The sequence below is a fragment of the Acartia tonsa genome, chromosome 10 (genome assembly GCF_053477335.1).
Source record: "Acartia tonsa isolate MP-2025a chromosome 10, ASM5347733v1, whole genome shotgun sequence".
Taxonomy (NCBI): Eukaryota; Metazoa; Arthropoda; class Copepoda; order Calanoida; family Acartiidae; genus Acartia; species Acartia tonsa.
In genome coordinates, this window is record NC_137269.1 from 28,313,247 (window position 1) to 28,332,737 (window position 19,491).

Below are 19,491 nucleotides of genomic sequence, written 5' to 3' on the forward strand. Positions count from 1 at the left end.
ATATTTCTATGTTCTGTCTGTTTGTTTGTCTGTCTATTTATCTATCTGTCTTTTACTAAGATATTCTCTCCAAAGCTGATTACGTATGTAATGTACCTATTTTTAAAATCATGTAACAATACTACTTTTTTTTCTGACTTTCTATCCATGTATTTACCTCGTCATCTGGATTGTCTGTCTTGATGCTAAGAGTTCCCCTGCCCGCAGGGCACAACTTGTCAAACACATCTTGGAAGTATTTTGACACCTAAGAATTTGTTTAAGTTTAAATGTTTCTGATTCATTACTTTCGACTTATTATTTCAAACAGATTTTTTTATGATAAAAGCACAGATTTTTGCAAGCATGGTCTATTTGTCCATCCTTAATGAAATTTTCTGCTCCTTCAACTTGTCGATTTGAAATCTGTATGTCAAATCTTGTAATAAATAAACCTTTAAAGAAGTGGTAACTTTTACATCCTAATTTTTGCATTAGGTATTCAAATTCATTAGAATACGTTATGGAACCAGTTTAATTATATTTTTACCTACTTACTACATCTAAGCCATTGTGAAGAGACTAACACAAACCAAGTATTTTTAGGTGAAATTATAGTATGAAAAAAAATATATTTGTACCTGTTTGAATGTGAACAAAATAGCTTCGAACTTTCTCTGTTCCAGAGTTTCCATGAGGTCCAGAATTTTCTTATTACCCCTGACAAATTAAAAAATTAAGTTGGACAGTAATTACAAGAAAATCACAACGTTATATTAAAATGATCTTATTTGAAAATTATTTGAAAAAGAATGAATCAAAATAAAGAAAAACATTATATCCCAATAGCGTCTAATATTTTCTTTTTTAAATTTGCAGCAAAATATTTTTTCAATAACATAAACTTGCAGAAATACATAATAAGGGGGGGGGGGGGGTTAATGCAACCATCTCGTAATCAGTGAGCAAATGGCACTTAGAATTCGAATTTCCATCTATAATTTTGCATGAGTAATCCTTGGTAGGTCTATTTTCCCTAAATCGAACAAAAAGTTGGAAAAGTAACGGCTAACGGCTGGCGTCTCAGCTATTTTGCCATTTTTTTATATTTATACTGCAAATTAGTCACGAAACCTCTCTCAACATAATACTCTTTTCTACTCCAAAACGCTATCAAACGGTTCTAGACGGTAGCTGTTGGTACTAGAAGTTTTAAAATTGGTTATTGCTATCATTTAACATGAATTAAACCAAAAATATGTTTTAAAAAGTCGATTCCTACGTAATTGATGATGGATTTACCCTGAAAATAGGCAAAAAACGGCTGAACGGCTGAGCCGCTAGCAGTTACTTTTCCAACTTTTTGTTCGATTTAGGGAAAATAGACCTACCAAGGATTACTCATGCAAAAGTTCAGATCGAAATTCGAATTCTAAGTGTCATTTGCTCACTGATTACGAGATGGTTGCATTACCCCCCCCCCCCCCCTTTGTTTTAAAGAAGTATGGACTAGGTTTATAAATTCAATAAATAATTCCTGTCCTTATATGATTAAGGGAGGATAAATACTAAAAAAAATAGTGATCACAAAGCGTACCTAATAGGCATATTTTAAAAATCAGGTTCAACTTGACTGTGACTTGTAGAAATAGATTATTGTTATTTGGATCTTACACCAGATTATCATGTACTCAAATAAAGTTACTCCTACTGAATGAACGAACGGACCTATAAGTGATGTCCATGTTGACGAATGTTTTCTCCTGTATTAATATCCAAGTACATATATTCTATATCCATCTTGTAGAGTAGACTAAAAATAATAATAATCTCACCTGTCTAATTCATCCTTTCTCTTCATCAGTTTTTCTTTTTGTTCAGAAAATGATACATACTGATCCAAGGCTTTCTTGTTCACATGGCTAAAATATTGTAATATTTTCTCAATAACAAGGAGGACAACATCCATAAAGCAAAGATATACATAATAAACGGTCATTTATACAAACGAACATTAGGTACCAATTAAAGTAAAGAAAGGTATCATTACTTTTTTTCTAAAAATTATTATTACAGTATTCTTAATTCATTCTTAATATTGTGCTCAATCGTCCTAAAAATCATCCTTCCAAAAACCAGAATTAAGGCATGTATTAAATCAACATGTTTAATAAGACAAAAACCTTTATATTGAAAATTACATAGTTGCTACGCTCTCTAAATTGTACTTTATTGTTACCAAAAAAAAACTAATACATGTTTGAAATGGAAAGGATAATTCTTTTACGCCTAAATAAACTATTAGAGCTATCCGTTAAGTCCGTTAAAAATGAACTAGTAGGGCAGAAGCCACTAATCAATAAGCACAGTACGTCATAAGCAACCTAGATGGATTACTTTTTTTCTATGGCGCGGTGGTCATACTTAGTTTCAAACTATTTTTTCTTTAAAATATGTGCGTCATTCTATTAGCAATGAAAAATGTAAAAAAACATTAAGTAAGAGTTCTGTAAAAATCTATGAGTAACACATACTTATACGAATTATATACTTACAGATATTGTATTTCTTATTTTTTTAAACGGTGGTTCCTATGGCAATTCGGCACAATATTATAAGAGTTTCATCATTATTTGTAATTATGTCTTAAATTGATCGTTTTACGCAATTGAACGAGAGGTTAGGTAACATAAAATATTGATTTTTGCACCAATAAAATAATCGTATTACATTACTTTAACATTTAAGCTTCGAGGTTTATGGATGTTGTCATCCTTGTTTATTCAGAATAACAACAATAATCTTCTATCTATCTACCTATTCCAAGAAAACAAAACTCTTATTTTTATATTTGTTGTTGACCAAAATATTATTGTTAAGAATTATTGATAAAGGAGGGATGAATGAGAAAACAAATGATGAACAGATAGATTCAGAAATTCAAAGATTAGAAAATCGTTTATTGTACTACCCAAGCATCCATAATAAAAACAAGGATGACAACATCCATAAAAAAAAGGTTTGAACAAACCAACATTAACACTTGTAGAGTGTCAGAACTAAATAATCAGTATAAAGTCGAAACAAAATGGTAAGTAAATAAGTTGAAAAACTGAATAAATACAGGATAATGTTTAAGGACCTACTTACATGTTTACTGTTTAGTACTTGATTATAGAAATGCTTAGAAATAAAACATTGCACTTTATAGTCCTAGAAATCCATATTTCAACAATTAGTTCAATCGGATTATTATATTCTGTTAACGATTATAGAGTTGCTACACTTTCTAAATCGTACCTAATTTCTACAGGAATCATCATGCAAAGTTTGAAATTGCTAGGACAATTCTGAAACACTAAAAAAGCTGTCCGTTCCGGACGGACGGACCGACTCTAATTACAGAAAAGCAATGCTTTTAAAAATAGATATACTAACCTGTATTTTTTAAGTTCTGTGTTAGCTTTCTCCAGCTGTTTAAACAATTGTTTTTGTGACATGTTTTTGTATTTGTCAAAAGCATCCGAGGGAAGAGATCCCAATTCGCGGATTTTCTTGGTGCACTCTTCAATCTAGAATAACAAATATACAGAAGCTAGGGGCGACGCGACCAGGTAGTCTATAAAGCAGCACAACGAAGAACATTTTTATGATAATGGTATTTTTAGTACTCATACATAAGAGAGATTACTATGATCAAAACAACAAAACGAGTGATAAAATATGCTCTAGCGGCGACGCCTCTAGGAGAAATTAAAGGGGTTTTAAAGAAATTAAAAAGGATAGACACAAACCCATTTGAAACTTTAATTTTAATAGACAAAGATAAATTTTGATTGGGGTGGTTGAAGGGTTAATCTTAAGTTATATGTTATATTTTATTTTAACATTACAAAATTTTCAATTTCAAAATGTAATTAATTGCTAACATTTATATAAATATATTTATCAAAAATCAATCTATTTTTTCTAGCTTAAATCAATCCTTAATTAATTTCTCATAAAAAAACATTTTATAATCTTAAATCTTTTATTAGAAATTAGTTAGTTACACTAATAGAATATTATGAATTTAAGATTCTCTAATATTGTTTTAAATTTTCTGTTTTTTAAAAGGGTATGTAATTGTAATACTTGTGAACACTTACAGGTATGTTTTATTGAAATTTACTTCAAAATATATAATTTTTTAAAAGAAACGAAATTCTAGTTTCTATGCAATTCAATTAAAATTATTAATTTCTTAAAATAAAATACATTTTTCATATCAGTAAATAACAAATGAAATAATTAAAATTCTTGTATGTAAGAATCTTTGACTTTTCGTAGTTGACATGACCAATCACCATTATAGAGGGATGAAAAACATTAAAACATTGAGGGAAAAATGTTTGTTGGGTTAAGGCCTTTGGCATCTTGGGGCCATAATGTTGATTTGAATATCCAAATAAAACTGTATTCCTCTGAACGGTTTTAATCCGGCGGAAATTAATCGGATCCAGAGCCATACTAGAATTTTATTACAAAATCTTTTGATACACACAAATTCTTTCACGTATTTTACTGTTAGATAAATACTATAGAAAATAGTGACGCTGATAACAAATTAATATTATGTTCTTTTTAATACTTATTCATTAAATATTACCAATTTAATTGACTAAATTTTTTTTTTTTAAATCATTATATTTGTTTGTTTGTCTCCATTTGTCTATCTATTTGTTTGTTTGTCTATATGTCCATCTATTTATTTGTTTGTCTGTCTATCTGTCCTTCTATAATTACCTTTTGTTGAAGCATGGTCTGTTTGCTGGCCATTTTTTCAAGCTCTTTAGCATCTTCTTCAATTTTTTCCTGAAAATTTGAATTTATTTAAAACAATGATTCGGAGAATAAATTCTAATTCTTCACAAAATTACTGTTCCGCTACCCAATGATGAATGTTTATGTTGATCCTAGATGATTACAATCTGTTGGAAATAATGAAGATCAATTATGATTTCTATTGTAATTGTAATGTATAATATGACTTATCAACATCATTTTTATATAAGGATATTTTTTTTAGAATTATACTCTTTCTTATAAACCATAAGGGTATGGAAGGTAAATTAAATACACTCAATCCCTATCATATTTTCAGGATCTAACTTAATAGGAAATTGTATTAATTGAGCACCATGAAATCTTTTTTTCAGGTGAGGTGTTGGAGGAGGGTTTTTGGCCCAACACCAATAATCTACTTAAAGATAATATTACATAAAAACATTGAAAATGTCTGCCTAGTAATATCTCATCAAGCGATATTTACAAATAATTAATAAATTGATTAATAAATTTTTAAAAAATTTATTATCCACCTAATCAGAGGCATATCTTTATGAAATTTAGGCAATATGAAAGAAGCAGAAATGAACGCTTTCATAAATGCATTTTAAACTGACAGTTAGTTATAAATATCATGACTAAAAAAAGAAATGATAAATCAAAATAAATATTTTTAAATCATAGTACACTTCTTTATAAATGTACCTATTGAAAATAAATTTTGAAAGACTTGCTCGTTATTTATTCATAAAAGAACAATAGAATGATTATGATTTTTCTATCTTTTCATTTTTTTAATATTATAGGATGATTTAAGTCTTATCATAGAATTTGAGTGTAACCTTTTCAAATAAATCAGTTATTACTCAAATTAGCCTCATCTTTAAAAAATTCTTAAATTGATTTGGACAATTTGAAATTATTATCTTTTTACAACTGTCCCTGTTGAGGGGACTTTTTTTTAAAAGAGAGGAGTAGGTTGCGGGTATATTTCGTAAAGGTGTGAGTTTAATGCTTAAAAACAGTAGTAAAACGATAATATTAAATAAAAATATGTGTATTCCTCATAGAAAGGAACTATACCTAAACAAAAAAATTTAAGTTAGGTAAAAAACTTGTTTAAAAAAACGAAAATTCATCGAATGCTTCGCTAATGTCAAACTGACAATAATAACAAAATTGTCAATTATAAAAAAAATAATTGGAAAGAGTTTTAAAAATTACAAATAATGTAAATTATTTCAAAGATATTTATCTTTTAAAACATTATTTGATTGTCCATGGTGATTCTATGTATTATATGTTAAAAATTAATATTTGTCAGGTTGACATTAGCAAAGCTTTCAGTGAAATTTTCAGGTTTTTAAAAACAATTCTCAGGTATCGTTTTTATTTTAAATTTTTTGTCTATGGTTCTATTCAATAAGGAATGCACATATTTAGAGAATATTATCGTTCTACTACTGTTTTAAAGCTTTTTACTTAAGCTAAATCTTAATTAATATGCTACTCCAAATCTCCAAATTGATTTTTAAGATAAACAAATTCTATTTTGCTACTTAGCATCTATTATAAGAATCTTCACTGAAACAGCGGCCGCTGTACTCTGAAAGATGTCTATAACAGTGGCAAATACAGATTTCGTGTAGTAAGTATTCCCCCTGATGTTACCCTCTTACCTGAATCTCTCTCTCCCTGAGTTTGCTGGCCTCCAGTTCTGCCTGTGCCTTCTTTCTCTTCTTGGTGATGTCTGTCAGACTTTTCTCCATTGATTTCATGTTGCTTGAGGTTGAGGTTAATCTTTCCTCCAAACTCTAAAATATCAACAGAATTTAGTTTCATATAAAATGAACAAACTGAAGAATATAAGAATAACCATTGCATTTTGTTTATTTTTCTTATGATTGGTAGCTTTATCTTTTAAAATTTTAATTTATTAAAAAAAATATGCATTAGGTGCTTTAAGTATCTTATTCCTTAATAATATTTTTCATTTATTCATCAATCTATTGTCTATATATCTATTTTTATTTACCTTGAAAAAGCTGACAAAAAAGATATCGTGCTACCAATTTTAATTCTTCCAGGAGTCCAGATGCATTAAACTTTTTATCCAATTTTATTTATTTACTCGTCAATTTCCTATTTATCTATCCATCCAGTTATTTTCTATCTATATAACCAACCATATATTTTCTGTATATCTACCTATCCATTATCTATCTATTATCTAACTATCAAACTTTGTATACCTTAAGATCACTGACACAGTTATCTAACTGTTGGTGCCTGTCCTCCACAGATATTTCCTGGAGAGCCTGCACCAACTCATCCTTCCTCCGAACCAGATTGTTTGTCAGCAGATTCTCAAGTTTGTTCTTCTGTGCCTCTAGACGCATACGCTCAGCAAACGCTTTCTTGTTTTCTTGTTTCAATCTAGGAAAAATATTTATTTATCTATTAATTCTTAATTGATCAATATGAAAGAATGTTATTAAACAAGAACATTTGGTAAAGTCCTTCAATTACGCCGCTATTCAGAATTAGGAAAAGAAAAGTAATACATTATACAGTAAATAATAAACTATTTTTGAATAAATTTGTTATCTAACTTTCAAATTTCTTGGCAGGTATTGTAATAGGTTTACTAAAGATTATATTATTGCTTATCTATCCATTTACCTTCTAATATCATCATTGAGCTTATCAACTTCATGTTGATCTTTGCTTGAGAGAGTGGACAACAGGTCCTGGTTCAACTCATTCTCCAGGCCCTCCTTGGTTGTCTGCATGGCCTCCAGGGAGGCCTTCAACTGGTTCAGAGATCTGTCCTTGGGTCCATGGTTACGATCTATCAGGGTCAGTTCTTCTTTCATTAATCTTAATTTAATATAAAACTTACAGATCATGATATGAGTCTTTCTTTCAGTGGCGTGGACAGCAATTGAATAAACTAAGGATGTGGGGAGGCAGGCAGGGTCGTCCAAGCTTTTTTATTTGGGGGGGGTTAAAATTTTGAAATTAAAATTTTTTTTTTTTTGGGGGGGGTAATCTTTATTTCATAGAGGCATTTTTTTTATTTGGGCGGGGGGGGGAGGGTGAAAATTGAAAATCCAAAATTTTCGGCTTCCACAAATTCATTTTTTTTTGGGGGGGGGGGGGGTAATCACCCCATTACCCCCCCCCCCTTGGACGACTATGGAGGCAGGCATTCCAAATTTCAAATTTTAGGGGGGAGTTGACACCACTCTACGCCCCATACCGCATGCCCAATGCTTTCTTCAAAGCCATTTTTTCACCTTTTTGTTATATTACTGACTTTCAGAGCTTGTAAAATGTAAATCCTTGGGAATAAAGGTTCCCACGTTTATCTTTAAACGCAATTTTTTCCCTCCCAAAGAATTGTGTAAAGGCTAACAAGTGTATCATCATTGGGGATGTACATCAATTTATCGGTTATTGTCTTCTCCCTTTATATCCCTGTATAAGATAGATTATGTATACCTGATATCTGTCTTAACCTTGTCAAATACGTCCTTTGCTTTGCTATTCTTTGTCTCGGTTTTCTGCATTTCAGCCACAGTCCTGTACAGCGAATATGTGTTCATAGAATAAAAGAAAGATTTTTTATTTTCTCATTATTAAAGGGTTAAGATTCAGCAAATTAATTCCATTTGAAAATTGCTGAAAATATGGATATTCATTTAACTTTTATGAGCACATCCCTATTAATATCAGCCTCAAGGGCAGAAAGATCTTCTCTCAGCTTTCTCATTTCATTTTCTTGTTCCCGGATTTCTTCGTTCTTCTCACTTCGAGTTTTCTGAATTTCTAGACGGGACCTTAAAAATTAAATCATTAACTTGTTAATTCCTAAGCGTTATTAATTCGGTATTTTATCGTTATACATATAAAAGTAACAGGATGTTTGTCTGTGTGTGTAGTGAAAGATCTCGTTAGCTTTTAAGCTTGTAATAGGTCTAGGGAAGGTTTTTAACTGTTTTGTGGAATATTAACAAATGAGAAATCTCTTTTAGAGCAAAATACACCCCCCCCCCCTTTAGAACTTTTAAAAAACTAATAGGTATTCTTTTAATTAAATAGCAATGATTTTTAAGTAAAAAATCAACTTTAGTTCTATGTCTAACGAGCCAAGAGACATAAACTTAAAGAATTATGAATAAAACAATGTATCACAAATAAATAAAAAAAAAGTTATACCTGGATTTATTGAAGTAACCACCAGTAAGAGATCCTTTACTGGATACCTACATTAAGAAATTAATAATAAACAAACTTGAAACAAGCATAAAATTAAAATAATAATTTGTCTGAATAAGTGCTATCAGCTCAGCTTTTGCTTAATATATATGGACCCCCCTATCATTATTTTCAAAACTCGAAGAAAACAAACATATTTTTTGCACCTTCAAAGGGCTCTCGCCCTACAGCGCACTATCCCGTTTCCATCTTTACGGGCTCTATAAACACTGAACTTAATATAACCCTAAATTAATAAAAAACACATTTTTGTATCAAAAAAATTGTCTGTGTTCCATTTGTGAAATGAGGGAAACAAAAAAAGAAAAAAAGAAATTCTGACGCTCACACCATTGTTATCAAAAAGCTTTGCAAACAAAAAAATAAGAAAAATACCTGGTCACCGTCCAGAGTGACACAATCCAGGCCTGTAGTTCTGGCCAGCTGGGTGGCAACCTCCAAGTTACGGCAGATCAGGGTACGTCCGAATATGTATCTTAGGGCACGGTCGTATTTTTCCTTAACAAAATATTATTATATAATCAAACATTATTATTACTAATTACCTATTTTTTGCAGGAATAAGGTATACCTAGCCAACAAGCGAAACGAAATAAATCTAAAATACTATTTTGGTTGTAAAAAAGGTTGCCTTTAATAAAAAAGCGTTGCCCCCAAAATAAAAAAATAAGTTGAAATTACCAAATTATAATATTTTTGTGAATTAATTTAGTTTTAGGTTGCAGCTGAGTTTTTGACAATAACTTTATAAAAAAAAGTTGGATGAGTACTTGTTCTATCCAAGAAAGGTGGGGGTGATTGGAAGGATCTTCAATGTAATATTTAAAGTTTAAACAATTGACAAAAATGATTGACTACCTATTTAAGGGATTTAAAAATAATGATATTTGATGAAATGGAAGTACCATATTATATCCCGCTTCCCTTACTAGCAAATCCTGTGCGTGCACGCTTCTCCTCTTACTAACCTGATATTCAAGTTTGCTGACCATAGCAATGGCGTCCTTTGTGTTGGGATAATCAATATGCCTAACATTATGGGATTAAAAATAAGTGTTTTAACAATACGCCTTTTTATTAAAGTGTAAAAAACGGGATAGATTTTGGAAGCAATGTCATTTAAAAAAAAAACATGATAAATTAAAATTTTAAAAAATTCAAAATTCATCAGTTTTGTTATTATTAATCCCTCAATTTAAATTAGAGTTAAACAAGCAAAGCCTTTTACATTTGATATCTAAGATTTTGTTGTTAACTTCATTCTTAATTTTATGAGTTTTAATCCATTCCTGACATTGAGCCTGTTCAAAGGCATAAATGTGACCTCTCCGGGATATTTCATCTTGTTCATTTCTTTCAGAATATAGGTTCCTACCCTGTCTGACTCCACAATGTGATGGAATAACCTGTTACCAGCAGTAACCTAGATAGATAGATAGTTAGTGGGTTAGATAAATAGATAGATAGTTCACTAACATGTCTGACTCGACAATGTGATGGAATAACCTGTTACCAGCAGTAACCTAGATAGATTGATAGTTAGTGGGTTAGATAAATAAACCCCGAACAAACATATTATGCAAATCTGAATTTTCAAAATAGCAGCTTTATTATTCATTTAGGATGATTTTACAATAAATATGAAATGTAGATGCCTCTTTTGGTTACAAAATTCCACTGTTATTTTTTAATTAATCAGTACCAATAAAGCACAAGATCTCAAAAACAGCATTTGGGGGTAATACTGGTGAACAAACATATTATGCAAATCCAAAACAAAGCAACAAAAAAAAGGTTTTTTAGCACTTTTCTCCTCTTTTAAAGATTGATTATGATAAAATAATATTTTTTAAAGGGATTTATGCATTATTTATTATGAAATATAGTAAAAGGTAGAAATTAATGATTTTTCTAAATAAGAAATGTTTGAAAAAAATAAATTCGATTCCTATCACTTTAGAGGACAGCTGCTGACCCCCAGTCTTATGGATGAACCTAAATACATGTTAAAGATAAAAATTACCCTGAAAAGTACACAAAAATGTTTTTTATGTGTTGAAAAAATCTATTTTAAAATCTTGATTTTGAGGATGATGACCTTTCAGATGCTACTGTTGGTGGTGATGGTGAGCCAAATGTTATCTAAGTACATGCCTATTACAACAACTTGTCTATTAACCTATGTACCATTTTTTGTAGTCATAGCAGCCTCCAATGGAGCCTTCCGACAAGAAATATAACCATCTTCTAAAAACTACAGTATTCACCTTATGAATTGAAGTAAATAAAATTGCAATTCTTTTCTTTTTTAATAATGCTGGGCTGGAGGATGCTATAACTACAAAAATTGGATCATAGTTTAATATATAAGTTGTGATCATGGACATGCACTTTGATAACATTTGGCTCACCATCACCATCAATAGGGGCATCTTAAAGGTCATCATCCTCAAAATCAAGATTTTAAAATAGATTTTTTCAACACACCAAAAAACATTTTTGTATAATTTTCAGGGTAATTTTTATCTTAAACATGTATTTAGGTTCATCCATAAGACTGGGGGTCAGCAGCTGTTCTCTAAAGTGATAGGGATCGAATTTATTTTTTTCAAACATTTCTTATTTAGAAAAATCATTAAGTTCTACCTTATACTATATTTCATAATAATTAATGCATAAATCCCTTTAAAAATTATTATTTTATCATAATCAATCTTTAAAAGAGGAGAAAAGTGCTAAAAAACCTTTTTTTTGTTGCTTTGTTTTGGATTTGCATAATATGTTTGTTCACCAGTATTTCCCCCAAATGCTGTTTTTTGAGATCTTGTGCTTTATTGGTACTGATTAATTAAAAAATAACAGTGGAATTTTGTAACCAAAAGAGGCATCTAAATTTCATATTCATTGTAAAATCATCCTAAATGAATAATAAAGCTGCTATTTTGAAAATTCAGATTTGCATAATATGTTTGTTCGGGGTTTAGATAGATAGTTCACTACTCTGTCTGACTCGACAATGTGATGGAATAACCTATTGCCAGCAGTAACCTAGATAGATAGATAGTTAGTGGGTTAGATAAATAGATAGATAGTTCACTACCATGTCTGACTCGACAATGTGATGGAATAACCTGTTACCAGCAGTAACCTAGATAGATTGATAGTTAGTGGGTTAGATAAATAGATAGATAGTTCACTAACATGTCTGACTCGACAATGTGATGGAATAACCTGTTACCAAGAGTAACCTAGATAGATTGTTAGTTAGTGCGTTAGATAAATAGCAGGAGATAGTTCACTACCCTGTCTGACTCGACAATGTGATGGAATAACCTGTTACCAGCAGTAACCTAGATAGATAGATAGTTAGTGGGTTAGATAAATAGATAGATAGTTCACTACCATGTCTGACTCGACAATATGATGGAATAACCTGTTACCAGCAGTAACCTAGATAAAAAGATAGATCGTTGGTTAGATAAATAGCAGGAGATAGTTCACTACCCTGTCTGACTCGACAATGTGATGGAATAACCTAGCAGTAACCTAGATAAAAAGATAGATAGTTGGTTAGTTTTTAGATAGAGATAGAAAAGTAGTTGTCAATTAGTGAGACTCACTACCAAATCTGCCTCTATATTATGTTACAAGTTATCTTGAGCTACCCACAGGTAATAGGATGAAATATTTCTTTTTCCAACAAAAAAAATAAATAATGGAGAGAAGAGTTTCTGTTTTTAGAATGCCTTATTATATGTACCTAACAATGCTCCAAATATCCTATCTGTACTTGTTATCTATCTATTATCTATGTTACCTCAACAGCTGTGTAGATACTCTGCTCACATTCAAAGTTTTCAATAACAAGGCCATAGTAAGACTCAGAAATTGATTTATATTGACCTCCACGTTCCCTAAAAATGTATAATAAAAATTTACAATTTCTAAATATTAAACTTGGAATTTTGTTGGTTTATATTAAAAAAAGGACAGTTCTATAAATTGAGTTTCTAAATATTTTGTGATTCTTCCATCAGATTTTTTTGCAATATTCTATTAAGTAGTTTTGAATGTGTAATACTCTTGTGAAAAAGATGCATGTGGTAGAGGGGTGTCAATAATCCCCTTAATCAACTTTAAGATAAAAAAAAACAAAATGTCAAAAAATTACCTAAACATTTCCAGAACCTTTCTAACAGAATCTCTGCCATTGAGAATAGGTTTACCAGCCATAGACCTGAGCGTCTGGTCAGCCTTGCTCAACTCCTCCTTCAGGGAGGACAGGGACTGTTGCAGATTCATTTCTTTCCTGCACAGATCATTCCTTTCTCCCTGGAGCTTATCCTTGCGCTTCTTCAGCTCGTAGAATCCTTTGTTTTGGTCGTCGATAGAGTTTTTGTATGTGTCTTGTTCGCCCCCCATTTCCTCGATTTTTCTTTCCAGTTCAACCTAAATAGTTTAATTCAGTGACGTACACAGGATTTCGCCAGTAAATGTATTACAGACATTAAGAGGATATTATATGTTATTTTATTGTCAAAGGGTGGGGTGTCTAAACTCCTAAAAAATCACATAGGTACAGAAAAGTCAAATTACTAAGCTGCTAAAACTACAACAGAAATATAAAAACAACTAAAATATTATTAAGAACAACGTTACTAAGAGATTAGTACAGAAGAGATAATTTTTACCTTTTTCTTTGCATCCTTCTTCAGATCCCCATCCAGCCTTTCAATTTGCTCTGCTTTGTCCTAAAGCAAACAAGGATGACAACATCCATAAAAGCGAAGCTCTGAAACGGTATGACAGACGAACATTAACTATTATGTGTCAGAACTGAAAATAAAAAATAAGAATATACAAGTTTTGACAAAATTATACTTAAATTTGTTACAAAATTTCTTAAATACAGAATTCTGTTTGAGGACATACTGACATTTTTAGGACTTGATTATAGAGATGCTTCGCTCATAATATTGTACCTTATTGTAATTGGAATCAGTATTCCAAAAAACAGATCAATCGGATAATTCTATCATATAAAAAATTGAAGTTAAAAAAATAAAAAAAAAAAAAATGTTTAAAATGGACGTACGGACATTCTGGTAACGATTATAGAGTTGCTACGCTTTCTAAATCCTACCTTACTACTACAGGAAACATCATGTATAGTTTGAAATCGATAGGACAATTCTAACATGCCTAAATTAACGAAAAAAGCTATCCGTTACGGACGGATGGACTGACGGACTGACGGAAGGACTGACCTAATTATAGAAAAGCCTCGCTTTTAAAAATAACTTTTTTTAAAATTTAAGAGAAAGTAAAACAACCTTAATAGTCTCTAAAATAAAATGCCATTCATGATCAATATGATTAAAGAAATTACGAACTCAGGTTTTTTCCTATAACTTTAGGCTGTTAATTTAAAAACATCAGGCCGCATGGCAAATTGTTGCGGACATACTAAAATGTACTTAACTGTTCAAGAAATCTCCAAATGGATAGGACAATTCTCACATGCCCAAATTATCGATAAAAGCTATCCGTTACATACAGATAGGCGAACCTTCCCAAATTTTAGAAAAAATTCATTATTAAAATTTTTTAACTTCATCAAAAAAAAAATCTTTGAATTAATAAACTTTACCTTGAGCTGTTTGTTTAGGGATTTAAGTTCTTTTTGGATCCACTCGTCTCTCTGTGCCTTGCTGGTAAACTGGCTTCCTCTATAATAGATAGATACACATAATAGTCACGTAGGAAATTATGGTTTTATATAATAATAAAGGTATTAAGGAATATTTAATTTTTAATTCCTAACTCACTTTATACAATAAAGATATAAAATTGCAAAGATCTTTAGCTTCAGTCAAAAATATTACGACTTTATATTATATAAAAGATATTAAGTTGCACAATCACATACCTGCCCTGTTTAGCGTACAACTCTTTACGTTTCTGTTCCTTCAGGGTCAACTCACGAGTATACTCTTCCTCTTTCTTTCTCATTACTTCGTACTAGTATGGGTTTTGTTAGGATTTTATAGTAATAAGCATTAACGCCCCTATAGGCATCTTTGAGAATGAGAAATGAGGTGGGGAATTTGATAGCCAACCCCCCCCCCCCCCCCACCTGCAAGTCAACCATTGTCAATTTTAGATTTAAACAAGAAATTAATTTTTTTATTTGGGGAGAAGGGTCATTTTATTCTAGGGGCTATCTTGGGAGGATGGTGGTACTCTCCCAAAATTAGCTTAAAGCTCTTCCAGACAGGATAGTTTTTTTTCCTGTATTTTTTTGCTTTATGTCAGGTTAGGTTAGGTTATATTGAATAAAAAATACACTCTCCCTGTATTTACAATTTATTTGAAAAGTAAGGAGGAGAAGGGGAGGGGGGATTTCTGTGATCGATAGGTACTTTGAGGGAAGTCAGTAAACATTCTTTAAATCTTGCTATGCTAATTGTAAAATAAGAGGTATTTATCTACAAAAATACACAACATTCCTGAGGTTTAATGCTCTCTAGTTCATTTTCTTTCTCTCCAATAGTGACTTTTAGTTTGTTCAACTCAGCCTCGGCTCTCTCCTTGGAGCTCGAGTCACCAGCTACTTCATCCCTGCAAAAAAAATATGATGACAACATCCATAAATACTAGGGTTGGGCCGGATACTTTTTTGGCCGGATACCGGATACTGGATATCCGGCGGATTTACAATGCCGGATATCCGGTTCCAGCCGGATATCTGGCCAACGTTCGATATCCGGCAAATTATCGGATATCTGGCCGGATAACCGGATATCCGGCGGTAAAAATCAGCCGGATATCATGTAACCAGATAGTTTCAATATCAAGTATCCGGCCGGATATTGAAAATGAGCGGATATCCGGCCCAACCCTAATAAAAACAAAGCTCTAAAATAAGAAGGAAGGACAAATGAAACATAATTCTTGTAGAGTGGCAGAACTTAATAAGCAGAACATTAACTTTTAAGTCGAAACATAATTGTAACCATTGTAACTATTATAGAATTTTTTTTCTTTGTCTATTAGCTTTGATTATAAAAAATATCTCATCCGCCCCCCCCTCCCCTCCCCATCCTTTGAAAATTTAAAGCGTAGATAATAAAAATCAACTAAAAATTACCTAAGATCTTTAAGCTGGAATTCGAGCTTTGTTTTTTCTTTAGTCTGAGCATTAAGTTCTTGGTGGAGAGTGTCCTTCTCTTCTTTTACAGATGCTTCCTTACTCTTCAAGTCTTTTACCTAAACATTATAAATCATAACTATCAGCTGCACCCCCAGCATCTATGGAGGGAGGGCAGTAAAATAGTTTTAAAACATCTCAAAAATAAATTCTTAAAAATGGTCTAAAACCACTCAGAACCTGTGTGGTTGCCCTAAAATGAGGAATTTTTAAATAATGCCATATGCTCATTGGTTAAAACAAATCAGTCATATATCTTTGATAGCAGCCAAGATAATCACGATTTTCCATTGTCGTACGGACATACATAATGAGGTATAAAGTAACTTCAATTCTATTTCCTATCCAATTATCTATCGTACAAAAAGTTGTTGTCAAAAAACTAAAAGGACGTAAAGACAGGGTTGCTACGCTATCAAATTAATACCTAATTGTTATAGAAATCAGCATGCTAAGTTTGAAATCAATAGGACAATTCGAACATTTATAAATTAACGAAAAAAGCTATCCGTTGCGGACGGATGAACCCACCCTAATTATAGAAAAGCTTCGCTTTTAAAAAGTGAGGCTGTTAATGAAACTATCAACCTTACCTCCTTGCTAGCTATCTTAGCCTTCTCGCTAGCCTCCTGCACTGCATTCCTCAGCCTTTCAGCCTCTTCACCACTGTTCTTTCGTTTGTTCTCCATGTCATTTAGTTTCTTACGAGCATCTTGCAGATCCCTACATTAAAACATTCGTTAGGATTCAATTTTTCTCTCCATATTATCACTTAAATAGCACTGATGATCTATTCATTCAAATGGTAAAAAATAGCAGGTATTCCATGGAAAAAATATCTAAATTTTTTTTTTTTTAATTTTTAAGTTGTGCTAACTTCTATCAATATAGATTTAAAATAAAAATTACATTTCAAAGCAAAAAAATATGAAATTTTTGTAAAAAAAACCTTCACTTTAATATTACCTACTTACCTATTATAATTAGGTATGCTTTTTTGTATTTATATGCGTTAATAAAATTTGGCATTCAACAATACAATTTCTTTCCCTATTTGTTTATTTAAAAAAAACTGTAGGTAATGAATAACAGTAAAATTAAAAACAAAATATTTTTTTTTGTGAGAAATCTTCCTTTCTGGTGAAAATATCAGTTTATTTCTTTTTTTTAAAAGCTCATTGTTATTGAATAATAAGCAAGGACAAATGATTAGCTGAACAATTAGGGTGGTGTGGTGTCAGTTACCTACTAATTTGATAAACAACGTTATTTAACGATGTTCTCAGCGTTTTAGAAAGCAGTTATTGGAAACGCCCTGTGTATCTTTTAAAATTGATTGTTGACCAACTTATAGGTTGTTACTTTATCTTAATAAGACCAAGACAGGCAATCATAATCTATAAGAATACCTATCTTGTAAAAAGTTTTTGGAGTAGTACCTATGTTTTTCATCCAAAGTAAAAAAAATTGTCCAGAATAAAAAGAATAAAATTAACTTTAAAAAATTTCATTGACGTTCTGAATTAAAGACTGTAGGTAATGGACTGATGCAAGGCCAAGCAGTTTTATTTTATAGAGAAGCCACGCTAATAAAAATCCTTGAAATAAAATGAATTTAATTAAATATGGACAACAAAAGAATTGTTTTTATTTTTATCTACGAGGTAAACAATTGAAAGAGGTATGATATCTGGAATCTAAAGGGATAAACTATGGACGACAAAATGATGTATACATCCCTTCTGCAGATCACAATTAATAATTGAAACGTTTGGACACTAAACTTAATGTACCAACAGATCAATATTCAAAGTCCCTAAAGTTGTTAAGCCAATTAATAAGAAAAAAGTTATTATAAAACTTTGGGACTTTGTAATAAACAGCCTAATGTCCCCTCCCTCCCTGGGGTAATATAAAAGAACTAGATTATCATGAACTGCTCTTATTCGCATTCAGATAATTTTTCTTTATTTTACTAAGAATAAAACAAGGATGGTAACATTAATTTGTAGCAGAGCACCAAAAAAACATGAATGAAAAAACAGACAAAATTAGTTATTCATGAAAAGAAAGATAATGTATAATAAAAAGAAAATCGCGAAACCTTCTTACAGGGGATGGGGGTAAAATCTAGATATTGGAATGGTGTTTCAGAGGTTTTGAGGGTGACTTTGGCAGTTAATCTAAATTAGCAGCCGAGTAAGTGCAACTTATTTATAAGTGATAGGGACGGACTGATAAAGTGAATTATAGAATAGCTTTGATACTAAAATCATATTTTTCTTCTACTTTCCTTATCTCAAGATAGAATAGCATTACCTGGAGATAATTTTAAATTGTCATTTTCATTGATAGATAGCTAAATATATAAAGTTAAATAGAAAACATGTTACGAATTAGATTGATTAAATAAATGGATAGGCATACTAAACTTGTTTTTATTTAATCGTATTTTGATATTTCTTTGGTAGAATAGTAAAATAAATAGGTAGAGGGATAATCTAATTGTAATGAGGTTGGTATGTTATAATTTCATTATATTTTGATTATCTTTAGAAAAATTTAGTAAGTTGGATGGATAGATCGAAAGATAAACAGATGAACAAGAATATAAAGATAGCTAGATGGATAGATTACCTGTCATGAATTTGGTATTCCAAAGCTCTTCTCATTTTGTCATATTTCTGATATTCCTTCAACTCTTCCTTTTCTTCCTCCAATGTAGAGAGACGGTCCTCAATTGTTTTCAAGAATTCCTCGATTTTCTCTCTCTTAGATTCAGTTTCCTAAATTTTAACTTAGAGCTAGGGGGAGCTAACTAATAATTAGGGTTGGCAATCCTTATCCGAATCCGGGATCCGGAATCCACCCAATTTTTAGCCCATTTTGGAATCCAATTCCGAACCCGGAATCCGTTTTTTAATACCTAGTGGATTCGGATTCTTAATTGGTAGGCTAAAATCAGCGTCTTCAGTTTTTTCTTTCAACTCCGCCTTTTTGAAGGCAAAGATTATTATCATTAATAATAATATCTTTTAAAATTTGGTTCTATTCTCGGAAGTGAATTATAGAGAACACCAAGAACATTAGTTTTTAGGACATATGTAGCATTCAAATTTTTTGATTTAAAAAAAAGCCTTTAAAAAAATTGCTAGAATCCGGAATCTGCTAAAAATAAGAATCCGGAAATCCAC

At 31.1% G+C, this 19,491-nt stretch overlaps 1 protein-coding gene across 2 annotated transcripts in view; it reads right to left on the minus strand.

Annotated features, from left to right (window-relative positions):
* Nucleotides 1–19,491, minus strand: part of SMC3 (structural maintenance of chromosomes 3) — a 28,405-nt gene that overhangs the window by 2,818 nt on the left and 6,096 nt on the right. For both annotated transcript variants that reach the window (XM_080174177.1, XM_080174176.1), the window contains 23 exons: nt 18,935–19,083; nt 16,891–17,020; nt 16,238–16,356; nt 15,597–15,708; nt 15,017–15,108; nt 14,738–14,816; nt 13,779–13,838; nt 13,259–13,536; nt 12,905–13,001; nt 10,376–10,510; nt 10,056–10,115; nt 9,463–9,585; nt 9,028–9,074; nt 8,531–8,648; nt 8,311–8,390; nt 7,489–7,686; nt 7,059–7,242; nt 6,486–6,620; nt 4,765–4,833; nt 3,418–3,551; nt 1,815–1,901; nt 621–699; nt 158–247 (listed from right to left, as the gene is read on the minus strand). In XM_080174177.1, coding sequence (XP_080030303.1) covers nt 158–247; nt 621–699; nt 1,815–1,901; nt 3,418–3,551; nt 4,765–4,833; nt 6,486–6,620; nt 7,059–7,242; nt 7,489–7,686; nt 8,311–8,390; nt 8,531–8,648; nt 9,028–9,074; nt 9,463–9,585; nt 10,056–10,115; nt 10,376–10,510; nt 12,905–13,001; nt 13,259–13,536; nt 13,779–13,838; nt 14,738–14,816; nt 15,017–15,108; nt 15,597–15,708; nt 16,238–16,356; nt 16,891–17,020; nt 18,935–19,083 — 2,655 coding nt within the window. The remainder of the gene's footprint in view (nt 1–157; nt 248–620; nt 700–1,814; nt 1,902–3,417; nt 3,552–4,764; nt 4,834–6,485; nt 6,621–7,058; nt 7,243–7,488; nt 7,687–8,310; nt 8,391–8,530; nt 8,649–9,027; nt 9,075–9,462; nt 9,586–10,055; nt 10,116–10,375; nt 10,511–12,904; nt 13,002–13,258; nt 13,537–13,778; nt 13,839–14,737; nt 14,817–15,016; nt 15,109–15,596; nt 15,709–16,237; nt 16,357–16,890; nt 17,021–18,934; nt 19,084–19,491) is intronic.